The 21449-nt window shown below is 35.3% G+C and overlaps 1 protein-coding gene across 1 annotated transcript in view; it reads left to right on the forward strand.

Annotated features, from left to right (window-relative positions):
- The window catches only part of CNTNAP2 (contactin associated protein 2), a 2768972-nt gene that overhangs the window by 2131019 nt on the left and 616504 nt on the right, over nucleotides 1-21449 (forward strand). Inside the window, exon 14 of the mRNA XM_007504517.3 lies at nucleotides 13180-13336. Coding sequence (XP_007504579.1) covers nucleotides 13180-13336 — 157 coding nt within the window. The remainder of the gene's footprint in view (nucleotides 1-13179; nucleotides 13337-21449) is intronic.

A 21449-nucleotide genomic window follows, 5' to 3' on the forward strand; every position in this document is an offset into this window, starting at 1 on the left:
AAACTAATAATGAAAGAGATAGTAATTTGTAATAGGATCACAGATTTAGAAGTGAGATAGACCTTATAGGTCATCTAGTTCAACCTCTATTTTATGACCAAGAAAAATGAGAACTATAGAGTTAAGTAACTTGCTCTGGATGCAGAGGAAGGCCAAATGATACTTCAAATAGTTCTTCAACACAAACCAAAATTCTATAAACTAGAAACATATCTGAGTTAATAAACTTTGGGATGGTTATAGATACTGCCCACTTCTACCAGTTTGTCCTGTTTGATCCTTACAGAAAAGAAAGGAAAGACATCAGTCTAGACACATGTTGGTGAAGGCTTGGAATGTGTGTCCCAGCAGCATGGAGGGGACTGTTCTGTTCCCTCTCTCCACCATGATTGAGAACATTTTTTGCATGCCCCACCACTCTGTCTATCAGTCCAATGTGAGCACTTCCTCCCCCCACTCCCTAGGGTGATACAGGGGGCTCACAGGTGGCTTGAATGTGAAGTTTGGGCACACCATCTCTAAAAGGTTTGCCAACCCTGGTCTGGACCATTCAATTGTGGTTTGGCCCATAGCACTTGGCACTTTGAATGCTACCTTTCAATTATCCTTCCTTTATTCTGTCTTACAAATAAATGTCTTTATATTTTCTTTTCTCCAAGCAAGGTAGTAGTAGTAGTAGTCTCTTGGTAACCGGGGATGACGATTGTCTTTGTGCGTTTTCATCTATGATAGATGAGTGTACACAAAGACACTTGTGCGTGAAGGAGATTTAAGTGGAAAAGTCGATGCATAGAAACAGTCCCACTCTCTCAGCATTAGAAGCCTGGGTCCAGTGGCACGAAAAGTCGTTACACCTGGAGACTTCCTCAGCTGCATTGGCTGGTCGTGTTGTCCTTTGTGCTCCAACACACCCTAAGCACTCCACAGTGCTTTGCTGCATCGCCATCTCAGCCGTTGAAACTTCTTATTGGTTTCTTCCGTCTGTTCCGCCGAAGCAGTCTTCACATGCTGGGTGAGCAAAGCCCTAGTTCACCAGGGGTCGACCCCGATGGCTACCCTCACAAGGTTTAGCCGGCCTGTCGAAGCCATTGCCCGGAGTGTGGCCAATGCCGCATGCTAGCAGCTACTGGGAGCCACAAGTGAGAGCTGGGTGTCAGGTGAGGGTCAGAGACTGGAGAGCTGCCCTAGAAGGGCACGACAAGCCCTCCATACCAGAGATACTACCCCTCCCTGAACACCCCATACACCTATATAGTATATAGCATATAGTATTCATTGCATAAATGCTTATTCTCTTCCCCTTATCTTGGATTCTCTCAACTCATTGTCTTCCATATTTTAAAGGATCATCCCTATTCCTATTCCTGCCAAAGACAATTCTATTTTTTTCAAGGTCTCATTCATGATCCATCTTCTCCCTGAAACCTTTCTCAAACCCCATAAGATGTTTTGTCACTCTTCTAACTCCCTGCATACATTCTCTTTCTGTCTGTCTCTGTCTCTCTATCTCTGTTTCTCTCTGTATCTCTCTCATCTTGTCTCTCTCGTCTTATCTCTCTGTCTCTGTCTCTCTCTTTTGTCCCCATCACAAGCCTTTTCATGCTATGTACACACATAATAGTGTAAGATACTTGAGGGCAGAATCTATGTAAAAGCTATCTCTGTATCATGTGGGTCTTCCCTACATATAGAAGGCATTAATTTCTGTCTCAACATCCATTTTGAACAAATGAACTTTTAATTAAACAAATAGATGAAGGAATAAGTGATTGAACAAACATGTGCATTTGTGAACAAATAGATACAGGCATGAATGAATGAATGAACAAATAGATAAATGGATAGATGGGTGGATTTGTGAATAATTATTGCACAAATGAATGAATGAGGATGAGGAGATTCCTAACCTGGGTTGAAGGTTGAACTCAGTGCTCTCTATGGTCCCTTGAAGCTAGGAATTCTGAGATTCAAAAACTCAGATGCTTGAGTTCATTGCGAAAACAGCCATGATATCCTTGATTAACTGGGGACAGAGTCCTTATTTATGACAAGATAATGTAGCAGTGTTCGTGTCTGGCCCTAAGTAACATGGGAAAACAGAACAGAAGAGAGAGGCCTCTTTTCCTCAGGCTCACTCTCTAAGGGTGTCAAGGGATGGTTGGGGAAGAAGTCCATTACCCAAGATTCTATGTCCCAGGTTGGCTTAGAGGTCAACTAAAGACCTAGACTACAGTTAAAAGGAGTGGTATCCCAGTGACCCTACTCTTGAAGAAGGAATTAGGAAGATGAGAATTAACTCAAGCAGAGGTGGAAGGTGGGCGACAGAGAGGAGAAAGGTAAGAGTTTATTAATAGGGCAATGGATTTATTAATACAGGATGAGTCAATGGCACTCTTTTTAATTGTATTTTCCCCCAATTACACACAGAAACAATGTTTGAAATTCAATTTCTTTCATTTTGTGAAATATTCAATCATTCTAAATTTGTTTGTGTTGTCATTTTAGTATACTGTTCAGGAAGCTTTCTATATCCAATTATATTAAATTCAAATGTATCATCATAGCTTTTAAAGCTCACCATTGCTTATCACTTACTCTACCAGGTGACCTTGCTTTTATCCCCTTTTCTACAGGGAGCTCTACTTTGAAATTCTCAACTTTTTTTTCTTTTATTCTTACCATGTTGCTAAATCTAGAATGTTTTTCTTCCCTTTTACATACATCTCCCCTACTCCCTTCACCTAACAATAAGAATAACAACAACAATAAGAATTAAACATTAATTTAATTAAAAATGAAATAAAAACAACAATATATTTCTATGGCACTTCCTAGTTTGCAAAATACTAGAATCTATACTTATTGATTCTCTCAAGACCTTATTTTAACACAGTGTACCATAACAGAATAGAGCTCTGAACCTAGAGTCAAGGTTAGAGTTAAAACCATGGCTCTTATTCCTACTTTTTATTTTTTTTATAGAATGATTTTAGATTATTTTCTTCATCTATAAAGAAGTTTGACTCAATGTCTAAAAGTGCTCCTAGTTCTCAAACTTACTCTTAATAATATTTTTATTTTTTCCCCAAATACACATACAAAACAATTTTAACCTTCCTTTTTTTAAATTTTGTTTTGTATTCTCCCCTTTCTCCTTTTCTCCTCTTCCCACTCCCCAAGACAGCAAGTAATCTGATATAGATTTAACAGGTGTAATAATATAAAGCATTCTTCCATATCAGCTGTTTTGTTGAAGAGATTGGGACCAAAAAAAATGAAGAAAGTGAAATGTAGTATGTTTCAGCCTGCATTCAGATTCCATCAGTTCTTTCTCTGGATGTGTACATCATTTTTCATTATGAGTCCTTCAAAATTGTCTTGGATCACTGAATTGCTAAGAATAGACAAGTCATTCACTATTGTTCATTGTATAATATTATCAGTACTATGTACAATATTTTCCTGGTTCTGCTTACTTCATTTTGTATCTGTTCAATCCTGTTATAAAATCATCTGCACCTTATTAGGCTCACCCTATTCTGATCATTCTTAAGCACTTAGAACATTGGTAGTTTAGGGCTATATTATTTCTTTGCCAATCTGTCTTTTTATACCTTTGTACACACACACACACACACACACACACACACACACACACACACACACGGGGGGGGGGGTTCCTTAATTTGGAATGAGCTTCATAATGCGGTTGGAGTTTATTTTTTTATACCACTGTCCTCTCCCCTACATGAGTATCTACATTAATGACAAATAATGGGGTTTCCCATATCCATAGGTATTTAATGAATGGTTGTTGACTTTTTTGCTTCAAGAAACTCCAAGTTAATCAGACATTTAGGGATTCCTTCTACTCAGTATAGAATACAATTTGTTATTTTTACTAAGTTGTCTTTTTGAGTTTTAATGTTGTTCAGCAGATTAAGTCCTATTACACTCTTCATGACCCCATGTACCTAAGTAGGCCTGGCTCTTTTATTCTTCCCTGTCTCTAGAAGCCTTTCAAAGTTCATGTTCACTGTTTCCATGACACTTTCCATCTTTCTTTCTTTTTTTCTTTCACATTAATCTTTCTTTCATTTGAATCCTTAAGATCAGTGACTCTATGATATAGTTCTATAGATAAAAACAGAAGCATTACATAATAAAGAGATTTCAATGTGATATTTATATAGATTCAAGAGATATATTTTCATCAATAACTTAGAAGTAAGTATTGTAGATCTTAAAATTTTTGGAAACAAGATAAGTTTTATAGAATTTAATATCCAATTAACAACATGGCAATGGGTTCGAATCAAAAACACATGTGATACCCAGTGGAATAACACGTCGGCTATGGGGGGTGGGGGGGAGGAAAAGAAAATGATCTTTGTCTTTAACGAATAATGCTTGGAAATGATCAAATAAAATATTATAAAATTAAAAAAAAAGAATTTAATATCCATAAGAGACTTTTGCTTTTGTATTTGTGGCTCCATCATGGGTTAATGGATATTAAAAATAATAATAATGATAATACATAATGCAAACTCACCTATATATAGTTCTTACAAAGCATGTTGCATAAATTAATTTATCTGAGTGACATATTAAATGCCTTTAATATTTCATGTCACAGTAAACACTTAAACACTTGTGGAATCAAATCAAGTTTCTTAGTTTCTTTTTATATCTGAGAATTGCACCTTTGGGTCATGTCAGAATCACTGCCAAGCAAAGACAAATTAGTTGCTCATGATAACTTAATTTTCTTGAAGAAACTCTGAGAATCTATTTCTAGAACCCTATAACTTCCTGGAGCAAATTTTGAAAATCACATCTAGATCATGTTTTACATAGAGGGGAACTGCAAATGTCTTCTTCATGAAACAATATCATTGTTATTGAGAAGTTTCCAGAAGGAAAAGTGGTGCTGATCTAGGTAGGGAAAGTATTGATGCAAGATGCAACAATGTGAGAGTGTAATTGGGAAGGATAATTTTAGTAAAACTTTTTACAATGCCCTAAGTTTTGGTGACAAGAACTTCTGTTTACCACAGCAGACAAATTTTGATTTTGTTCTTAGACAAGTTGCTTGTTTTATAGTAAAGGAGAGATTGCTGGAATTAGAGCTTCAAATGCTGTGTTTGAATACTACCTCGGCCTCTATTCTGTGACCATGGAGATTTCATTTTTGTGAGAAATAAAAATTACTTTGGTACTCACCTCACAACGTGCCTGTGAGCATCAAATGAGATAAAGTGCATACATTTAAGTCTAAGATAAATGTCAGTTATCATGGTCAAACAGAAGGTTCAGAGGTTGTGGTACAATTTGCAGAGGAAGGAGAAGGTATAGTTTTCAAATTTGAATACAAAAATGCCCCTGTCCAAAAGTATCTTTTAACTCAAAATCCTTTATCTTTTCTCTTTCTTTCTTCTTGTCCTTTTTAATCAGCCAGCCTATAGTAAACACTGCACCATAATAAAGTCTTTCCTTTCATCTTAAGTAACTAAAGACATTATGCCATCATTAGGTTTAATTCAATCCATATTTGGGCCCTTTCATTACATTGTATCTTTACTTTGATAATTTAGTTCTTTCCAACTTTGAACATGTTCCCCATTACCTAATCTCCTTGTTACAATGATTTACACCTACTTAATTTAGTTAACAGCACTCTTCATCCTTAGAGGTTAGAAAGTGAAACTTGAACTGTGGGAAACAGATAATTAAATTATTTCTTTTTCCAACAGTCCATTTCTTTTCTTTCAAAAACCCCATCCTCTTTATCACCTTAAAACGGAGTAGATGGTTTGCTTTTCCCAAAAGTCAATTAACAGGTAAATAATGGACTGTGAAGTTAAAAAGTAGCACTCCAATTAGATATAAATGAGGGAAGGCAGATTGCCAGCTTTAAACAAAGCTGCAGAAATCATTTCTCTTTCTGTTAAATTTCATATAAAAGTAGAATTTAATAATTGATGCTCAGTTATAGAATTTTAGTCACATTGCTAAACACTGGTCACCAAGGCTAAACAGTCCTGGTAGCCTGGGAAATGTGCTGCATATTAACCTTCTTCCTCCAAATGAGAATGTTTAAGAAACTAAAAAGAAACTCTTCCACCTCTCTTATCTGCCTTCCAAGTGATTGACTTCTAAAAGCAAATTTAAGGATTCAAAGAAGTGGAGGTGAACAAGAAAGGAGTACATTCCAAACACAAGGGAAAGACTGTAAAGGCACTGATATATGATATGAGATTCCCATTTCAAAGAGTATAAAAATAAAAGTTTGATTGGACCTTAGAATGGGTAAAGCAAAGCAATATAAATTAAATCTGAAAGGTAGCACTGAGGTGTTTCTTTCTTGGAGGGAGGGAGGGAAAAAGAGAGAGAGAGAGAGAGAGAGAGAGAGAGAGAGAGAGAGAGAGAGAGAGAGAAGTGCAGAAAAGAGATGATTAATATATGGGAGGAAGAGAGAGGGAAGAGTTGAGAATCACTAATAAGATCTGACAATGAATGGAATGAAAATGGGACCTTTGAGACAAATAAGGGAGTAGTTTCATTAGAGAGGAGTGGTGTTTTTTTGCTTCTTAGAACTGACAGAAAAAAAAGTCCACATATTATCTCATTTGATCTTTACAAGCAGTCTTTCAAGGAAAAAAAATCAAAATTGTTTAATTCCTATTTTAAAAATGAATAAAAACACATTGTTTAAATGACCTGCCCAGAAGTGACATGGCTAGAATGGAAAGCATATTGTAGATCTTTGGATCCCAAATCCATTGTCCTTTTCACTAACCCCCACTGTACAATTAAATCTATCCGAAATTTATCTTGAGTCCATTTGTGTGTGTGTGTGTGTGTGTGTGTGTGTGTGTGTGTGTGTGTGTGTGGTGTAAAAAAAGGTCTAGATTCCCAAGAAAGCCTCTGTAATAGAGGAAGGGTTTTTTTTGTTGTTTGTTGTTGTTGTTGTTGGAACCCTAGGTCTGCAAGAGCTATTGGGTCATCATAACTATGACAACTCCAGATTAGTTCTTCCTGTCCTTATGGGGAAGGTGATATCATTTAATATGGCATCCTTCTTAGAACACAGCACAGTGCTTTGGGTCTAGTAGGAACTTAATAAATGTCTGTAGAATGCAATAAAATCAATTCATCATCCTATTTTATTTTTGTAATATTAAAGAAATACAATCTCCCATTAGAAAAATTACCATTACAAAGAGTTGTTTTCTACCACTCTTTCAGACTGCCAGAATGTTGATCTGATTGCAGTGAATGAATAATGAGTTGAATGAACTATATATTCTTTCTCTGCTTCCTAGCCCTTCCCTATAATTATAAATCCAGATTGCATGGTGCCTGAAGTGTCAGAGAGAAGAGAACTGAGCTCCTGGATCCCTGAACTGTAGTATATTTATCAATAGATCAATTGTTTTGCAATAAAACAGAAACTCCTCTTCATTTCCTTCACTCCTCCCAGCTTAAGGATCCCTATCTGCTAACTAATAAGAATTCTCTTTTTATGTTAAATTCCTCACTAAATCCAGTCAAGCAAAACTGGGAATCTCAGACACTTGGAGGAGAATTTAGTGAAGGTGGCATTGTAAGGGCTATTGTTGTCCTCCTGTCTTCTGTTAGTTTCTCTTTATTTCATTTTGACTAACTCACACCTAAGAAGTTTGGCTACAGAATGGTACCTATTTCATATTCACCTCCTAAAGCTTGATCATGCTGTGATAAACTGTTTCCCAATCATCTCAGAGGTAATGCAAAGAAATAGCAAGAGTGAGCAAACAGGACTATATACAGCAGTGTATAGAACAAGGACTTGGAATTGGTGAATAGTGGGTTCAAATCCTGTTTTCAACATATACTTGCTATATGAGACCCTTGACAAATAACAACCATTGGGGGGGGGTGTAAAATGGGACTAGATAACCTTTAAAGTTCCTTCTAGTTCTAAATCTATAATCCCTTGATCTTATAATATGGAATTAGGACAGAGTCAAATCAGTCTGGATTTAGGAAGACTCATCTCCCTGAGTTCAAATCTATCCCAGGATACTTATTAGCTATGTGACCTTGGGGAACCCATTTAACCTTGTTTGCCTCAGTTTCTTCATCTGTAAAATGAGCAAGAGAAGGAAATAGCAAACTGCTGTAGTATTGTTATCAAGAAAACCTAAAATGGAGTCATAAAGATTTGACTATGACTGAAATGACATGCTCTCAATAGGTTCTTATGTCCCCTTCACATTATTTGTGTTATCATAGATGTCACTAAATTTCTCTACCCTTAGTTTGCTCACCTATAAAATAGGGATAATAATACCTCTTCCCTTATATAAGTTTGTAGTAGAAACAAATGAGATAGAGTGTATAAAGTACATTGTAGACTCTGGTGCTATATTGAAAAAATTGTTTCTTTTTTTTGCTTTTGAATTAATTTATTTAGTCAATTTAGAACATTATTACTTGATTATAAGAATCACATTATTTCCCTCCCTCCCCTTACTCCACCCTTCCCACAGCTGATGCACAATTTCATTGGGTATTACATGTGTCCTTGATCAGAACCTATTTCCATGTTGTTGGTGTTTGCATTAGGATGTTCATTTAGAGTCTACATCCCCAGCCATATCCCCTCAACTCATGTATTCAAGCAGTTGTTTTTCTTCTGTTTTCTACTCCCACAGTTTTTCCTCTGAATGTGGATAGTGTTCTTTCTCGTAGATCCCTCCAAGTTGTTCAGGATCTTGCCACTAATGGAGAAGTCCATTACATTCAATTGTACCACAGTGTACACACACAGTGTATCTGTCTCTGTGTACAATGTCCTCCTAGTTCTGCTCATTTCACTCTGCATCAATTCCAGGAGGTTGTTCCAGTTCCCATGGAATTCCTCCAGTTCATTATTCCTTTGAGCACATCACTATTCCATCGCCAACATATACCACAATTTGTTCAGCCATTCCCCAATTGAAGGACATCCCCTTATTTTCCAAAATTTTTTACCACCACAAAGAGCGCAGCTATGAATATTCTTGTATAAGTTTTTTTTCCTTATTATATGTTTGGGGTACAAACCCAACAGTGCTAGGCTGGATCAAAGGGAAGACAGTCTTTTATCACCCTTTGGGCATAGTTCCAAATTTGACATTCTTTTTGAGTGAAAGATATTTCAATGACAAGTCCAATTTGTAGACCTTTCCACTTTTATTAGTATCTATTACATGACTAAAATACTACTATGAATTTAGTGGTATTTTAAATTTGTATAACAGAAAAATCTAGATATGCTAGAAAATAAGAATGCAAACATATATTATTCTATTGATTTTGTATAGAGATGGTATGCTTTATCATCATCATTATTATTAAAATGTATGTAGTGATTTACAGTTTGCAAAGCACTTTACCAAATATTATTTTACTCTTAGAGTGCTAGAAGAAAATATGTATCATCATCCTTTTATAGATGATAAAATTGAGGAAGAGGTTAAGTGATTTGCCCAAGACCACACAGCTGATAAGGCTCTAGGGCCAGATTTGATCGCAAGTCTTCCTGACTCCAAGTCAAGCTCTTTTTCCACCAAATTACCCAGCTACCATCATTTACTAAGTCTATATATGCTATTGGCTCTAAAAAAATCAACATATCAGTGCTTACTGTGCATGGGAAGCAACCACCTGCAAAATCTCCTAAAGGCCACCAGATGTCTATCCCTTTGGGAACCTCTTTTGTCCAAATGACTCTCAAAGTCACTTTCCATTCTCTGAACCTCAGTTTCCTCATCTTTAAAATGAAATACTGTACTAGATTAAGAATTCTTAACATTTGATATGTCATTAATAATCTGGTAGACTATTAAATTTCTCAGAATGACATTTTAAAAGCAAAAATTAAAAAGAAGTCAATTATATTTAAATAGATTATTAATATATGTAGTAAAAATCAAGTTCAAGTATTCTCAGGTTAAAAACCCATAGATTGGATGATCTCTAAGGTCTTTTCCATATCTAAGTCCAGTATCACTAATGTTTTGACAATATCAGCAAAATAAATCATTACAAGAAAATTTGATTATGGTAAAACATTTTAAATGGCCATAAATGTCATTAAAATTTGTTTTTTGATCCAAATTCTTAATTCAAAATTCAAAACCTATTACTTCTTCCTTTTTGATTCTAGTGATCCTTAAATAGTCTTTTTGTTGTTTTCTTTGATTTTAGTTATTGCTGTTGTTTTGCTTTAAGAAAGCAATGCTGTAAGCCAGAACTTAAACAAATAGTCTCTGTGACAGAGTGGAAAAGAATATTAAACTAGAGGGTAAAAAAATAAAATCTAGGTCTTCATTGTACTTCTAACTAGCTGTGTGAGCAGGGAAAAATCATCCTCCCACTCTAAAAATATTACTTCAACTATAAAATGAGGTAATTGCCCTGATTGCCCTTGAAGGTTCCTTCCATCTCTAACTTTCTAAGGTTTTAAGACTACTTGCCCACAGACACATTTAAACAGCCTATCCTATCTACTTAGTGCGTGGCCAATAGATGAAAAAAGAGTCCACTGTCCTACATTGCTATTCAACCGTGTCAGATGGACAAGGAGTGGTGGTTGGGAAGGGAGGGGAGGATTGATTTGAAATAGTTCCCATTCTCTCATTACAGTGATTCTATTCCTACAGCAGTATAGAAGATAATTCCTAGTGGTAAAAGATCTACAAAGAGTGAACACTCAGTATTTTCTATTATTGGAATAAAAAATTATTAATATGTCTCAGATAACTCATAGTCTGTAAATAAACTAGAAGCCAGCATAATACAACATAAAGAAAAACGACACCAAACTTAGTTTTAAGAGAAACCTGGGGGGGGGGGGCAGCTGGGTAGCACAGTGGATTGAGAACCAGTCCTAGAGATGGGAGGTCCTAGGTTCAAATCTGGCTTTAGCCACTTCCCAGCTGTGTGACCCTGGGCAAGTCACTTGACCCCCATTGCCTAGCCCTTACCACTCTTCTGCCTTGGAGCCAATACACAGTATTGACTCCAAGACGAAGGTAAGGGTTTTTATTTAAAAAAAAAAGAGAGAGAGAGAAACCTGGGTTCAAATTGTACCTCTCATTCTTCCAAGCTGTGAAATAATAAATAAGTCCATCCTTTTTAAATTTCTGGTCCCAAAACTATAAAATGAGGATGATACTCTCATCATAGTACCCCACTCCGCACAGGCTTTCATAATGAATATCCTGAGATAATGTTTGTATAGTGCTTTGAAAACTTGAAATAAGTTCTTTATGAATGACACCTATTATTATGATGGGCTTTTAATCAGTTTGTTGAATTAAGTCAAGGAAGGGTTCTTTTTTCCATAAGTAAGACTAGATCCATTATCCTATAAGCCCAGTGGATTTCTGGCACATGATTTGATGTTTTCAGTATTTCTTCACTAGCCCACATTACATATTAGAGATATACATCAAATCTCCTAAGAGATCAAGTTTAAGTATTCAGAGATATAAAATGATCCAACCTGATCCATATATATAATCCTCTAAACCAAAGGAAAAATCCTTTAGGGACCCCCTCTCTTAAGTGACTTTGAATCTATGGAGTATTACTGCTCCATCTTGAGGTTTGTTCTTTCATTTATACTAAAGAACCCAAATTACTTCCCCCCATTATAATTTGCAGTAATGTCTTTAGACTTGTTTAACTCTCACCAGAATTTCAAAATATTCCTGAGGTTCTCAAGTTTAAAGAACAGTTCAGAGGCAACTGGTGCCTAGAAAGTGCTCAGGGTGTAACCGACCTCCTATAAAAACCTCATCTGTGGGTATCTGTGTGTATGCACTTACATGTTTCCCTTAAATTCTTTTTTTTAATTTTATTTGGTCAATTTAAAACATTATTCCTTGGTTACAAAAACCATATACTATTCTTCCTTCCCCTTCCCCCGCCTTTCCCATAGCCGACAAGCAATTTCACTGGATATTACATTTCCCTTAAATTCTTAAGGGAGTTCTAAGAGGAAATGTCCTGTCCAGAAACTGATGCTGAATCTTGTAGTAATGGTGGGCAGCTGAGCATTCATTCATCTTTTGCCAAATGACTCCAACCTCATGTTCTAATGGAAGTGTTTTCTAAACAAATTTGAAGCATTTCAAACTATCTGGGAATGATGCTGATGTGATGAAGTTTCTGGGAGATGCGGCATCCTAGACTGTCATGAGCTTTGGGCTTGGTACCTGCCACCTTTAGTTCAGACGAGCTCCAGGACTGGGGCAAGTCATTTAATCATTAATATCTGAACATTTGAAGGAACTACTTAGGATGTTTAGGCATATAATATGGTTAGGGACAGCCTGAAGAAGGAAGTTGATGCCTTCAAGTATTTGAGAGACTGTTATGTGGAAATAGAATTGGATTTATTCTACTTGATTTGAATTGAGGCTTTTCTCACTCCAACTCCAGGATTATATCCATTACTCCATATTACTTTCTGTTATTTTGTGTTGGCTCTGGGATATTTGAGAAACACTACACTCATGACATTGCTAGTTTCAATTGGGCCGCTTAGACCAATGAAATGACAAGTTTTGTCCAATAAAAATTAAAAAATATAAAGGAGGAAAGGAACTCTGTAATGATTTAATATAATAATGCCTTATGCTGGAGGTCTTCAGGAAAAGGCTGGATAATCACTTCTTCAGCATGCTGTAGTATTTTTTTTTTATTTTATTAAACCCTTACCTTCTGTCTTGGAGTCAATACTGTGTATTGGCTCCAAGGCAGAAGAGTGGTAAGGGCTAGGCAATGGGGGCTAAGTGACTTGCCCAGGGTCACATAACTGGGAAGTGTCTGAAGCAAGATTTGAACCTAGGACCTCCCATCTCTAGGCCTGGCTCTCAATTCACTGAGCCACCCAGCTGCCCCCATGCTGTAGTATTTTAGAGGAGATTCTTTTGCCAAGTGTGGGTTGGATTAGGTGGCCACTGAGATCTTTTTCAACTCTGACATTCTATGATTCTATGAAACTTGAGAATAATAAAGATGACACAGCCTAAGTTGACCAACATTAAAACAAAAAAGAAATGGGAATTGTTATTCAACACATCATGTTATTCAACATAAAGATTCTGAGCTTACTATTTTCCTAATTTTGCTTTGCAGATGGAAGCCCTTATACCTGGTGGGTTGGAAAAGCCAATGAAAAGCATTACTACTGGGGTGGTTCCGGACCTGGGATCCAGAAATGTGCGTGTGGCATTGAACGTAACTGTACTGATTCCAAATACTACTGTAACTGTGATGCTGACCATAAACAGTGGTAAGTGATTATTTTGGACATTCCTCAGGCAAGCAGCCAGTGTTAACTGTGTATTTAAACTCATTAGGTACAAAGGGGAAGTTTGCAAATTACTGAATGTAGGTTCTCAAGGACTGGAGCTACGTGACTGGCAAATGTCAAAACATCCAAAAAAGTACAAAGGCAGGAAGAGATCAGCATAGGAAGGGCATGATTTGAGAAATTGATTGGTATATAATTGATGTTAATATTTCATAAAGTCAGAAAAATAATGAGCCCTGTAGTGGATAGTGATGTGTGATAAAGGAAAGAGATGTTCTTCCTAACAAGAGAAAGCACCTGGCAATGGACAGGGAACCATGGAAGCATGTCCATACCAAGTGGTTTCTTCTGTCAAAGGCTGTAGCATGCTGAAATGTGGACTTTGAGTCTCTATACAGCAAGTCCTTCCCTGTTGTTACCTTCAGCCATCTTTCATCCCTTCTTTTCTGTCATTTCTTGTTCTCTTTGATAATTCTCTGATAGCCAGTCAGTCTTGGATATATTTTTCTTGGAAACCTTTTATCTCTTTCCCAGGCAATAGCATAGTTTTCTGGTCATTTGTCCAGCTCTGCAGCAAGTGTCTGTGTATGTCAGCAGGAAGAGAAGTCAAAAATCAGCTGTCACTCAGCATGGGAAAGACAGATCCCTGAAGCTTATATTTAGCAACATGAGACCTGGATATGCCTTTTTTCCAAGTCATTATAAAAATGGGTATCATTTACTCAGCATGTTAAAGCTACAAAGTGTTTCATTTATATTATTTCATTTGATGATGGTAAGAATAGCTGATAATTATACAGCACTTCAAAGCTTGCAAAATACTTTTTATGCATTCCCTCAATTCTCTTAGGCCTCTTAATTATTTTATATAGGTATGTACATATTCAAGACATTATCCCTATTTTACAGATGAGGAAATGGAAGTTCAGAGAAGGTTATATATCCAGGCTACACATCTTGCCAGCAGTAGAAGAGAGACTTAAAGGTTCTGCCCCTCTGTTTATTGCTTTCCCCACCATATCAACTATCTCTTCAGGCTTTTCAAGAGCCCTGAAATGTGCTTTTTGCTCTATTCCAGTTTCTTGTGCTAAAGAACAGTATTTGGGCCTGATATTTCTTAGTAATGCTTGCCTATTTTTCATAACTCTCTTGTTACTAAATACTAAAGAAGAGCACTTAGAAGGCCATAGTAACCACAAAGGGTAATAGGAAATTCAAGTCTAGACTGGAAATCAAATTGTACTTTTATAATATCTGTAAGAAATGATTCATTTCCAAAGAGCCATCTTTCCTATATTAAGTTTGCTTGACAGCTTAAAATACCCAGGTAAGTTTATTTCAGAGAATATTTACACTAAAATTCGTGGAAATGACTTTTGTTGTGATTGTGTGGTTGTCTAATGCTAAGCAAAGAATTAAGTTTACCAAAAATTTAATCTGATACATTGACTGAAAGGGTGAAAAGATGCATAACATATAGCAATACTGGCTATTAATAAGTATAAAATAAACTCAGAATCCTACAGAAAAAAATGTAAGTAGACAAATTCAGGAGAATAAAAGGGAGAAATAATTATGTAAATAGAAGTTAAATTCCTAGGAATAAAAATATCAACTATAAAAATAAAAATTAGGATACAATTAGAGGCTTTATTAAATTTCAGCTTTCAAGATAAAATATGAGTCAAGGTTAACTTGAGAATGTGACTTTTCTGAACTGCCTTGCATTCATTAGCAAGAATTATTCATTTAGAGGAGCTGGGTGGTTTTTATCTTCCTTTGTTGTCCCTTTATTTTTTTTAAAGGGCAATGGCATTAAGTGACTTGCCCAGGGTCAAACAGCTGGGAAGTTTCTGAGGTCATATTCGAACCTAGGACCTCCCATATCTATGCCTGGCCACAGAGAGTTTGCACCTTACTAGGATGTAATTCATTTGCTATCAGTTTATAAGATAAATTAGTTTTGAACATTTTTTCCAAATTATATTTTTTCCTTCAGGTTCCATATGTTGCATTTGCAGAAATATCTCAGTTTTATGTAATCAAGTACTTTTCTTTATATTTTCTTATAATTTTCTTCCCTTGATTGGGTAAGAATCATACCTTTTTCCCAAATTTATGAGATATATGCTTCCTTTGTTCATCATTTAAAAAAATAATTTATTCTGTAGATATGACATAAGGTAGATCTAAATCAAATTTCTAACAGATTGCTTTTTAATTTTTCCAATAATTTTTATTAATAGGAATCCTTACTCTATATGTGACTATCCCTGAGTTTATCTCTAATATTATATTATTGTGTTAAAAAGTTTTTACATCTTTTTTTACCTATTCTGTTCCATTGATCAACTTTACTATGTTTTAAATATCAGCAATTCATTTTAATAATTACTTTAACTTTGCAGTATAAATTGAAATCTATACTTCCAGGCACTCTTCAATCCTATTTTTTAAATTTCCTTAAATATTTTAGGTTTTTTCCTTCTTTCAGATAAATTTCATGGTTATTTTGTCTAATTCTATAAAATAAAATTTCATAGTTTATTTTTTAGAACCAAAAATGCAAATTAATTTGGTTATATTGCCATTTTTGTTTTATTGGCACAGTCTAACCATGAGCAATTAAGATCTCTTTAATTATCTAAATCTATTTTAATAAAAAGTATTTTACAGTGATATCTATATATTTCCTAAGGGTAATGTGATAAATGTTCTGTAAGTACTTTTAATGCCTTTTCATTTCATATTATTTCTTGTTGTACTTTGTTAGAAATATATTAACTTAAATTTTTGTTATTAGTGATTTGGAACATCAAATGATTATTCTTCATTTGAATTTTTTTTATTTGAAAAGTTCTTGAATCCTTTCTTTTTACCACATTGCAATGGGGCCATAGCATTTGTGTCAATTCCACATATATATATATACTATATATGTACATATATATCAGGATATCATTGGTAATTTTAAAAAATTTCCCAACTCTGTCATTCTCTTCTCAATATATCCTTTTAGGATTGTTATTATACAAAAGCATTTTAATTTTATGGCATTGAAGTTTTTTAAATAACTTCTGTCCCTTACTTAATTATTTTCTCATTTTATGCATCAGAAAACAAAATCTTAAAAAGATGAAATGTTTTGTCTATAATTACAGTTATTGGCAGATCTAGGACTAACCTTCATTTCTAGGTTCCTAGTAAGGATTTTTTCCACTGTCCCATAGTAATGAAATAGGATATTTATTTTTTGAGATTTCTGAATTTTGCATAAGAAAAGAAAATGAGTTGTTGTCAATTTAATAGGGGTAATAATATAGTGCAGACCAGATACTTCTTCGGAGACAAACCACCTTAAATTGGGCATAAATGTTAAACATTAAAACTCTTTTTTTCAAAGCTAAAATCCGTGAATATGGAGCTAGGATAAATGAGATTGTAGCTAAAAGCATGGCTGGTTTTAACAATACAGCTACAGTGCCATGAAAGAACTGTAACCATCTCAATAATTGCCTGATTATCTTATGCCACAAAAAAAGTTTTGTGTAATTATTTCCTGTGATGCCATGTGATTTAACATTTATGATTTACTATTCATAGCAACAGTAAATATTCCCACCTACTGTGGCAGAGCCCTAATTAACCAAGCTCTGGTTTCAGATAAGTGGCCACTGCTGGGTAATTCGTTGTCTCTTTTAGACTGACTCAGTGAGCTAAATAATCACTTATGAAATAAGCAGTTGTGAGATGAAATTATCAGAGGTTTTGGAGGCAGAATAAGTGCTATTGCTTGTCCCAATCAGTGGATTCAACAAGCATTTATTATGTGCCTACTATTTTCAAGAATTCGTAGAACAATAAAATATAAAAAGTAACAAACTTCTAAGCTCCTATCCTGCTTTGAATTTATGATTTTACCTGACCTGGAAGGATCCTTGGATATCCTTTTTAGGGCATCCATCTCATTTTAGAAGTCAGCTTGGTGACAGAGTAGATACCACTACTAAGTCTGTATCCCAAAGAAATTTTTAAAATGGGAAAGGACCTGTTTGTACAAAAAATATTCAGAGCTGCTCTTTTTGTAGCAGCAAAGAATTGGAATTTGGAGGAATGTCCATCAGTTGGAGAATGTCTGAACAAATTGTGGTATATAATGGTTCTGGAAGATTATTGTATTGTAAGGAAAGATGAACAGGATGATTTCAAAAAGAGCTGGAAGGTCCTACATGAACTGATGCAGAGTGAATAAGCAGAACTAGGAAAACATTATGGAAACAAGCTCAATCCAGCTTTATCTAGCCAAGATTAGATATCCTGAGTGTGTAGGGCCAGTCAAAGCACAGGTATGTGATGTTTATTGTCACCAAATAAAACAATATCAAAATTAAATTTTTTTTCTTAAGTAGTTTGCACATCAGTAATTTGTGCCCCCAGAAGAATTAAGACATTGACTTTAGGACAGGTGCTATTTTTTTTTCAAGACAAAAAGGGGGAATGTGCAAAACACTTGTATCTAAGTACATAAATAGTCAAAACAACTCTCCTTCCCTCTGGATTTTAGCTCTTTTTTGTTGATATAACTGCATGTACACAAGTTTTGTTTTGTTGAGGGTTTTCCTTTTGAAATCAATGGCATTGCAGCCTTTTTCTTCCTGTATTACTCTTTCTCCCACCAATTCCTCCACATTTGCTGATGTCCTTACCCTTGTATCTTTTCCAACAAATTACTTTATCTTCCTTGAGCTTTGAAGTTTAGAGTTCAGTAGCCTGACAACTTATCCATGAAACTTCTCTCTTAAACATAGCCAGGGATTTATTTATTAATTCTAATGTTTTCCCCCCTTTTTTATACTCTTTACCTCCTGTCTTAGAATTGATATCATCAGTTCCTAGTAAGGACTAGACACATCTCCAAGCCTAGATCTCTGTCCACTGAGTCACCTAGCTACCCCAGTGGCTTTTTTTCTCAATCTTCATTCCAGAACTTTCCAGAAAACATATTGCTCTTTGACTATCATTCTTACCTGGCATTCTCCTTTTTGGTTTTAATAACTTTTTCATGGTTCTCCTACTTCTCTAAACACATTTAATTTCATTCTGTGATACATTAATTTCATTCCATCTTCTTATTATGGATAACCCCCTCCCCCAAATTGTCTGTACTAGTTATAGAATCATAGATATAGAATTAGAAAAGACCTTGGATACAATCTAGTCCAACTCCCTCACTTTGTAGCTAAGGAAACAATTCCAGCAAAGTTAAGTGACTTGTCCAGTGTCATACAGACAATAAATATGAAATACAAAATTTGAGCCTAGGTTCTTTGATTCCATATCACATCCTTTTCTACTGTGTTATATATTCTTTTCTCTATACTTTCTTCTCAAGGTTATCTCTAAGTTACATTTCTGTGTAGTTAACTTCCACATCTATCCCTCTACACTCACCTGAGCTTCATTTATACATGTTCTACTTTCCTAAGGAGCATTTCCAAATGCATATCTTGCTGACACTTCTAACTCACCATATCTAAACCTAAAAATCACTGTCTTCTCTCCTAAACCAGACCATGAGTTGATGTCTCTCCCATTCTTCTGGGTAATATGCCTCTGAGTCACTCTTTACGTCTATTCAGTTGAAAGTTGTGTCAATTCTACCTTTATAATACTCTTTCAAATTTCACAGGTTATGGATGGGACTCAGATTTAGAGTAGATAGGTTTTGTGCTCCTTTCAAAAATTTAACCAATCTCTGACCATTTCCCCTAATGAAATATCTTCTACTAATTTGTATATTGTAGAATCTTAATATGAATATAATTTTATTTATTATTTAAATTTTTATTAATAGGAAAGTGTCATTGTGCAAAGTATATTGTTTGGAATTAAACAAAAGTCCTAAATTCAAATCTTATCCCTGACTTGTTAGCAAATGTGTGGGGTTTTGCATGTCATTTCCCTTTTCTCAGGCTTTGTTCCCTCCTTTTAGAATGAAGGTAGTGGGGTGGACAATCTCTGAGGTTGCTTCTAACTCCCTGTTTGTGATGTTCATACTTTAAATTAACATTGGGAATCTCTTGGGAAAGTTGAAAAAATTTTTGTAAACTTTCATTCTTTAACTCTGAAACTGAGTGATTTCTTTGGCATTGACCAGCATGAGTAGGATGCATACCACCTTAAGCATCTGGTTCTTGTCACTGTACCTCTTGCCTTCCCTTCTCTTTCTTATCCATTCCAAAAATCTCAATAGTAAGCAACCTTAACTTTCAGGAAAACTGCCCTATAGGGTTATACATGGGTGGGCTTTGTCACATCCTTTGTCCCAACAAATTACTCTCTGGAGAAGAAAACTAGTATTTCATCCTATAAAAATAAGAAGAGTATGAGTCAATATAATAAAAGTAACTGACACAAGTGTTATAAGCTATATTAGAGCTAAGTTTTTAGGACAGGCAACATAATATTCATTTCTCTTTTTAGTTTGTTTTGATTATTTTTCTAATGAAGCCCAGGTTATGGGAAAATGTTTTATAGTTGTTTTGTTTTGTAGTTTGCTTACTGAACAACCTTCATAGATTGTGACTATTTACTGACTGGTGAAGGGGGGCACTCCAGAAGGGGTTGGTGAACTACAGTTCACATATAGGAGTGCAGGAGTTCCCTGTGAACCTGGGAATAGCAGGCATCCTCTGGGAGATTCCCCAATGAGTAGAAGTGTAAGTTGAGTGAATAGCCCAGAAAAGGTAGTATATTTGCTTAAATGAGACAAAATTAAAATATGTTGAATTTTCAGAAATCCTCAAGCCTACCAGATCTTCTGATTTTAGCTATATCCTTCATTGTAACTATTTCTAAAATCATTATTAGGGTCATCTGAAGCCTTATCTTTCCCTCATTTATTCCAGAGATCTGACTGATTTCCTGTCTTTAACAGAAAAAAAGCAATAGCACCAACAAAAATATTATCACATATATGTTTAACTTTATAGTTTACAAAGTTCTTCCATTACTATCCGTGGCGAGTGGTATGAAGAATGCTGGGCAGGGATTCTTGATCTTTTTTGTGTCTTGGATCCTCTTTGTGTCTTTGATCCTCTTGGCAGCCTGGTAAAGTTATGGAGCCCTTTTTCAGAAAAAAAAACTTTTTTGAATTCATAAAATAAAATACAAATGATTATACAAGAACACTCTTCTAGTGAAATACAATTGTTAACATATTTCTTAAACAAATTCACAGATCTCAGGTTAGGAATCTTCATAGAGACCTAGGCTCATACTCTATTTTCGATGTTTGCTATCATTGTGACCCTAGGCAAATCACTCTATTCTCCAAGGCTCAGTTTCATCTGTAAAATGATAATAATTGTACTTTCACTAATTACTTCTTAGGATTTCTATGAAGAAATTTCTTCATAGTAATGGGTCACAGAATTAAAGATCCTGGAGAAAGGAATTTTTTCCATATATGACACCTAGGGCAAATTGCATGTAGGGTACCCTCACTTAATAGGTAACATACAGGATGTCACTCAATATATGTAAACACCTCAGGAGATTATGATGGAGAACAAGAAACTAATCCTACAGCAGTGAAGGACTTCAAATACCAAATTCCACACCATCTAAATTTAGTATCCAGAGGAAAAGACCTCATTTGCTGCTCAGGTTATAACTCTGGTCAACATTTTTTTTTTAATTTTCAGTGTAGAAATGCAATGATCTGGTATGTCTTCCTTGAAGAGAATGAAAATAACAGCTATGGTTCAAATGTCCCATTTTCTTTGTCTAACCCTACAAATAGGCTTAATTTTAAATAAGTAGCATGTGTTTTCCACTTACCTCTCCATATACTTCCCTTCAAGAGAGTCTTCATCCAGTCTCTGAGGACTCTTTGAAATGTCAGTAGGTTGGAAGAAGTAGAACTGGCAATACATGACAACTACCCTTTCTTATGAGTCTTTTTCTAGCCAACGCACAGACTCTGAATCCATCTAAACAATCCTGTATGGGTTGACAAATCACTTGACACTACACTCTAACCTTTCAATTTCTCAACATATTAATTTCCCATTACCTACTTCTACACTTC

Source organism: Monodelphis domestica, chromosome 5 (assembly GCF_027887165.1).
Source record: "Monodelphis domestica isolate mMonDom1 chromosome 5, mMonDom1.pri, whole genome shotgun sequence".
In the NCBI taxonomy this organism is placed as follows: Eukaryota; Metazoa; Chordata; class Mammalia; order Didelphimorphia; family Didelphidae; genus Monodelphis; species Monodelphis domestica.